The following is a 2,890-nucleotide window of genomic DNA, read 5'->3' as shown; positions in this document are numbered from 1 at the left end:
GAATTGCTATTGGTTCAATATCCACGCTCCAAAGATTCAAAGTATTATAATTTGCCCCAAATCATCTGTAAACTTATTACATCTCAAGAACATATCCCTTATATGGTATTGTTCCTGATATCCACTATACAAATTCAAAAATATATTTGATAAACAGCCCTCAGAAGAAAAAACTTTTTATATTATACAACAATTAACTTTTAATTAACAACATGATACGCATTTGTAGCTCTTCTCCAATATCATTTTCAAATAGCTGAAAAAAACAGCATTAGTTGCGCTGTATCAGCTAAGGGTTATCATCCGTAGTTGTTTTCCCACATTGTGAAGAACTTTTATTAAATGAACTTTATCCAAATTCCTCATCCAATCTTTTCTTGTCAACTCTTTCCTTCTGTCGTTCCAAGTGATGGATCACCTCTTTAGCTACTTGAAGTTCTGAAATAAGAAACGTGTTGAAAATTGGTTAAGAAAATGTGAGTGTTTATCCACTTCTATAAAATATATTTTTAAGGTTTAATACAAATAAGGAAAAACCTAAAAAAAAAATATACGAGAAAAAAGCTCGTGTTTTGATTTATGAAGCACGTGCAGTGACCAGAAAATAAGCTTATATGTGAATAGTTTTAAATATTTGCATCTTTGAAATAGTAAACATAAAACCATGAGTTTTCTTTATTTCCAGGTCTTCTACTCGGATGAATTAGATAAGAATTTTGATCAGATTTTAATAATACTTACTACCTCTCAGTTTTGCAATTTTAGTTATCCTAAGACACTCGAAACAGGCTTGACGACACAAGGCCTAAAATCTTATGCTTTATGATGACGTACATTTCGCTCCACGATAACACTTCTTAAACTCAAACAGATGGACCCCCCCCCCCAGTGGCGCAGCGGTATGTCTTCGGACTTACAACGCTAGAAACTGGGTTTCAATACCCGTGGTGAGCAGAGCACAGATAGGCCATTGTGTAACTTTGCGCTTAACTACAATAAAACTTATGAAAATTTAGGGCCCCTCTAGGTGGATGTTGTAATTACATCAGAATTCAGTTTTTCATTTTGATCTTAAGGTATACGACATAAACTTTATTTTTTTTGTTGTTGCTCATTGTTGTTTTTATTTATCCCGAAACAGATTTTAACTTAAACTTTTTCAGATTAGACTTTCAGTTATATCACCACATAAAAAAGAAATAATAATTAAGATAACGACTGTCTAAGATATCACGAAACCAAGCAACAAGAAACGCTATTTTACATTTTAATATTTGCCACAATAAAACAATAATCTCTGAAATATTATCGTAATAAAAAGGACCTAGAATATTTCAAAAACAACTAAATCACAATATATCACAATGCAAATTTAGTTGTTCAGTTTTAATACTTTGCCACGGTAAATTTACACGTCTGAGAATAAGAATTATAAACTTATACCCAGATATATAAGTAAACTATATAAAATATAAATAAACATATATTTAAATAAATATTTGAATAAAGATCGCCCTCTAGCTTACGCTAGTGACTCTGTCTACAGCTCTAAAGCACACATTAATGTAAATCATTATAATACACATCAACACAATGACACATTAGACCACGTTTTTTGATTCAAATAATTTCTACATCTTCAGATGAAGTGGATTGATAGTTATGGAAAATATCTTACATCGTTACTAGTGTACAGGATCTTGCAATCTGCAATGATGAGCTTCCACTACGGTTTTATTTTACAAGTTTCGAGCTTTTTTTACAGCAATTAAAAGTGTTATCAAACTACTCAACAGATGGCAGGACATTTGGTATAATTAGATTAATTTATTTGCTTAGCGCAAAGCTTCACAATGACTCACCTACTCTTTTTAAACTGCGGGGAATTGAACTAAGGATTTTAGCGTTGTAAGTCATGAAACCCACCAAAATACATCATTAGAAACAAAGTACATCGTTCATCTCTTTCTAGTTTCATTTTCTAAAACCTAAAATTAGCTCGTTATTTGTTTAAAAAACAAATTACTTTATAAACTCTCTCAAACACAATATTATTTTAAAATCCGATAAAGAGAACGGTGTTTTCATTTTAAAAATTAAAGTATTTTATTGAGAATTGAGAAAGTCTAAACAATTGTGCCAGATAAAATATAAGATATTTTCATTACTTTCCGATTAATCTTTTAGGTCTGGTTAATTTTTATAGAACGTAAGTACCTTTCATTACCTTTACTTGATGCTTTACTGGTCTTCGAACGTATATCTAATTTCAGAAAATGTTAATAAACTATTCAAGACTTGCCTTACTTTTGTTCAAAGTGCAAGTGGCAACATGCTGAGAAACCTAATAATATACGAGTGGTTTGTTGATATTTTCTACTGCATTCTAATCTCGAATGATATTTAATTAACAAATCGAAACGAAAACAATTCCTTATAAAGGGTTCAGATCCGTAAGTGGTAAAGGTGTGGCGATATAGCGATACGACACCAGTATCGTATCGTGAAGACGTGATACGATTGTATCGATACATCGTTCGATACGATTTATGTATCTTCACGAAATTTGGCAAGCTTTCAGTAAACATTATAAGTCTTTTGAACAGACAAAATCAGAATTTATAATAAAGTATTTTTTGCTAAAGATTAATGATTCAATAAAGGAAGATTAGTATTGAGTACTACGTGTTGACTTCAATTCATTTATCAATAACATTACATGCAAAGTAACATAACAAATTAACAATAACAAAATAGATAAACAGATATTAAATTTTTATATTTTACTTCTCTCGCCAGCTGCCATTCAGTTGATCAAACCTGAGAATTAGAAAAATCACTGTAATGTGTGAAGTACTTAAATAAGACAATGTTAGTAATATAGATAATA

The 2,890-nt window shown here is 30.6% G+C and overlaps 1 protein-coding gene across 1 annotated transcript in view; it reads right to left on the bottom strand.

Moving 5' to 3' along the window:
* Positions 1-349: 349 nt before the first annotated feature.
* Positions 350-2,890, bottom strand: part of LOC111086190 — a 26,506-nt gene continuing 23,965 nt past the window's right edge. Inside the window, exon 6 of the mRNA XM_022388049.1 lies at positions 350-438. Coding sequence (XP_022243757.1) covers positions 350-438 — 89 coding nt within the window. The remainder of the gene's footprint in view (positions 439-2,890) is intronic.

Source organism: Limulus polyphemus, unplaced genomic scaffold, assembly GCF_000517525.1.
Source record: "Limulus polyphemus unplaced genomic scaffold, Limulus_polyphemus-2.1.2 Scaffold910, whole genome shotgun sequence".
In the NCBI taxonomy this organism is placed as follows: domain Eukaryota; kingdom Metazoa; phylum Arthropoda; class Merostomata; order Xiphosura; family Limulidae; genus Limulus; species Limulus polyphemus.
Note: the sequence above shows the minus strand (reverse complement) of the source record. Positions and strands in the feature narration are given on the sequence as shown.